General features: G+C 36.3%; 1 protein-coding gene across 1 annotated transcript in view; it reads left to right on the top strand.

Moving 5' to 3' along the window:
* LOC106875603 (bactericidal permeability-increasing protein) overlaps nt 1-2233 on the top strand; it is a 71718-nt gene extending 69485 nt beyond the window's left edge. Inside the window, exons 14-15 of the mRNA XM_014923819.2 lie at nt 405-481; nt 981-2233. Coding sequence (XP_014779305.1) covers nt 405-481; nt 981-1025 — 122 coding nt within the window. The 3' untranslated portion in view covers nt 1026-2233. The remainder of the gene's footprint in view (nt 1-404; nt 482-980) is intronic.
* Nucleotides 2234-4420: the final 2187 nt, after the last annotated feature.

The following is a 4420-nucleotide window of genomic DNA, read 5'->3' as shown; positions in this document are numbered from 1 at the left end:
CGACAACAGCAATAACAACAACATAGATATACAAATTGCAGTGTTTCGCCCTCGGCCTCCGATGGCAATAAGCTTCCCTTTCCAAACAGGAGAATACATACATGCATGCGCGCGCACACACACATCAGTGGTAGAATGGTAGAATCTTCGCCTGCCACGCGGGCGGCCTGGGTTCGTTTCCTGGCCGATACAATTGTCTTTTTTAAGGCGGTGCTCCAGTATGGTCACAGCTAGATGACTGAAACAAGTAAAAGAATAAAAGAATAAACACACACACACACACACACTCACACACACACACATGCGTTCTTCCGCACTCCCATACTTTACGTATGTTACTATCTTTTTTCTCCACGTCTTTCTCTAGTTGTCCTATTTATAACAATTAACTTCGTTTTTCACAGACTACGGAGCAAAAGGCATTCCTCTTGTGATTCCCCAAAAGGTTAGCTTCAGAGACACAGAACTCACCCTAATGGAGGTAAAACAAAACAAAAACATTTTTTCTTTCCATCATAATGAATTGTCACTGCATTCATCGTATTTATGTCTTCAGTCTGGTTCCAAAGTATCGACTATGTGTTATTCAACAGTTTAACTTGTCATCACACTATTATTATTGTTAATTCATGTCATAATATGTCACTGAAATTATAATTCTTTAGCATTGTCACAAAGAATTATTTCTGTATTTATAAGAATATGTTTCATCATTCCCTCGGGGTCGATAAAATAAGTACCAGTTGAGCACTGAGGTCGATGTAATCGACTTATTTTCCCCCTCAAACTTGCTGGGCTTTGTGCCAAAATATGAAAGCAATATTTCTCAACGCATAAACCATTCCAGCGCATTCTGAGATGGAATATTTAGCAATTTCTTAATCCACCGAGTTACCAGGAGGATAACCCCTATATAATCCAATTAGTTCACGCTACTGTTATTTTTCGAGGTATATATATTTTTTCTTTTGCTATTTCAGAATGCTGCTGTAATAGGGACTGATTTGATAATTCATGAAGTTTAATTTCTTTAAAAGAAAAGGATAAAAATCAAGTAAAAAAACAACAAAACAAAGCAAAAACAGTATTCAAATAACTGAAAAAAAGTGAAAAAACAAAGACAATTAATTCTCAGAAAAGAAAAAAAAAAAAAAAAAAAAAAAAAAAAAAAAAAAAGTAAATCAAAAACATAACTAAAGCATCAAACTAAACAAAAATAAATCTACATAAAATTACAATTACAAGGAAGAATGAAGGTAAGAATTAAAATCTCGATCTACTACTACTACTACTACTACTACTACTACGACTACGACTACGACGACGACGACGACGACGACGACGACGACGACGTATATTTTTTGCTGTGCATTTCACAAACCTGGTGGATTGGCAGAATCAGTAGAGCATCTACTTTGCAGTATATAGTTTCATATCTTTACATACTCGGTTCAAATACAACCCGTGTGGACTTTGTTCTTTCTTCCGGTGTCAATAAAATAACAAACCAGTCAAACACTACAGTCGTTATAACCGACTTTATCATTCCTCCTTTACAATTTCTGGCCTTGGGCCTGTATTAAAAACCACGATGTATTTCAAAACCTGTTAAACTTTTTGCCAGTCCTATGTGTCCCATGTGACATACGGGACATATTACCATGGCGTATATGCAACATATATGATACCCATTCCCAATTTGTTTCAACCGCCAGAATATCTCGAGACTTAAGAAAGGAAAGCTATATATTACTCAGAACGTATTCAACAAGGGCTAACTAAATGTCTGAAACAAGCATGGACATTTAGGATAAACTTATGAAAATGCTTGGACAAACAAAGAATTAACAGCCATATTGTAATTCGCTTTGTTGATACATTTTTTAATGGCTTAGTCAAAGAAAGAAGGGCAGAAATCATGACCTCCGCGGAGTTAGGTGGAGGAAAGGGAGAAGAAACCAAAATACATCAGACACATCTCATCTGATGGGCTTCTGTACAGTGACCGTTTAAACAATTTTGCTGAAGGATTTGGTGAACCCGAAGTTATCGTAAAAAAACAGGTTCAAAGTGCAGCACAATGAGATCGTATCCGAAAGCACGAGATTGTAAAACGAATTTATAACCACAGAATCATGTTTGTCCAATGTCTGTTAAAACAGATTCTTGCAGTCTTGTTTCATTTTCTTTTTTTCCCCTGTTTGCGTTATTCAATAAACGATATTATATATTAGTCTTGTTCTGTTCTTACTTTTTTTTTCTTATGTATTCTATTCATTTTATTAAAAAAGAATAAAACCCCTTCACTAGTCATAGAGACACATAAAGTGAGTTTTCAGGTTTCTGTGGCATATATATATTCCTTTTTGGATGGGACGCAGATCCCTCGCAGGAATACTCATTTCTGTCAGCTGAGTGTACTGGAGTAACGAAAAATGAAGTGTCTTGCTCAAGAACACAACGCATTACCCTGATCAAGAATTGAAACCACAATCTTACGATCATGAGTCTAACACGCTAACCACTAAACCATTTACTTTCACTATTTGTATTGCTCTTTATTCAAATTTTCTTATATCATTATTGGTGGTGGATCTCTGACATTCGATGAGGATTTATTTGTTCGATCAATCGAATAACCTACTTCGAAATTTACGTGTAAGTGACTGAGCGTTCCTCAGACACGTGTTATTGTTGGCACTCCGTCGCTTACGACGTCGAGGGTTCCGGTTGATCCGATCAACGGAACAGCCTGCTCGTGAAATTAACGTGCAAGTGGCTGAGCACTCCACAGACGCGTGTACCCTTAACGTAGTTCTCGGGGATATTCAGCGTGACACGGAGTGTGACAAGGCTGACCCTTTGAATTACAGGCGCAACAGAAGCAGGAAGTAAGAACGAGAGAAACTTGTGGTGGAAGAGTACAACAGGGTTCGCCACCATCCCCTGCCGGAGCCTCGTAGAGCTTTAGGTGTTTTCGCTCAATAAACACTCACAACGTCCGGTCTGGGAATCGAAACCGCAATCCTATGACCGCGAGTCCGCTGCCCTAACCACTGGGCCATTGCGCCTCCACCCTCAGACACGTGTAACATAACGTAATACTTATTTAATTAGCACATGCTCCCATCTTTGTTCTACCACGTAAATAAGCACAAGACGAACATGACTAAACTTACAGTTTTCATAAAGTATTCATAAAATGCTGAGTATTTTCACTTAGCAACCAAGATAAATTATGGGATCCTGACGAGGGCTTTAATGAAAACCGTTACTAATCGATTAATCACCTAAATTCTTGATTCTTTTGATTGACAGCCCTGAGTTCTATAGTTTAACACTCGGATTTATTTTCAAAACGAGGATAAACTTATGTATATTAAACGTACGATTATGACTCAATTTACAAATTTAATCTCATTACATTATGTCGGTGTTCTAGTTATTAATTAATACGCACTGACAGTTTCTTAACATTATGTAAATAAATAAGGACTGGCTTACATAGATCGTAATTCCATGAAATAGTGCCATCATTCAGGGTTGAATTGGGGTTAACAATAATAATAAGAATAATAATAACATTCCTATTTAAACCATTGTCGTTCACACTCATTATTAGTGGCCAAAATACGATATATATGTATATGATTACAAATAATATGGAAAGTGACACTGGATTAAGTAGGAAAGTTTGTGTATGTATGTATGTATGTATGTATGTATGTATGTATGTATGCATGTATGTATGTATTTATGTATGTATGTATGTATGTATGTATGTATGTGAGCATATACACACCGTTGGAAATGGATTTTCTGAACCAGAGGTGCACTAATCTCCATATTGATGATGTTGAAAAGGAATGTGTGTATGTGCGCGAGTGTGCAAGTGTGCGTGCGCGCCTATGTGTGTGCGGGTTGGGGGAGTTGGAAGGAGACTAAAAGTAACCCTCCTGTGAAAAGTAGGATGATACCGTCGCTATATATATTTCCCATATCATCGCAGTACATACATACACAGACACACACATATATATATAGTAACAAACTGAGGAAAAGACATCTTTCAAAGGGGTGTGTTAAACATTCAATTCACTGGTACGTCAGTTGAATACCATATAAATATGGATATAATACAACGGAGAGATACTATTGACAATCCAATAGTTTATATATATTATGATATTAGATGATATACTATGAATATAATATAACATAAACAGTATATAATATAATATTATGTTATATTATATTCATAGTATATCATGTAATACTATAATATAAATAAATCATTGGATTGTCAATCGTATCTCTCTATTTAATTTATCTTTATATATATATATACATACATACATTCATACGCACACACACACACACACACACACACACACACACACACACACACACACACACACAC

The sequence above is a fragment of the Octopus bimaculoides genome, chromosome 5 (assembly GCF_001194135.2).
Source record: "Octopus bimaculoides isolate UCB-OBI-ISO-001 chromosome 5, ASM119413v2, whole genome shotgun sequence".
NCBI lineage: Eukaryota > Metazoa > Mollusca > Cephalopoda > Octopoda > Octopodidae > Octopus > Octopus bimaculoides.
This window is presented reverse-complemented; position numbering and strand designations above follow the sequence as displayed.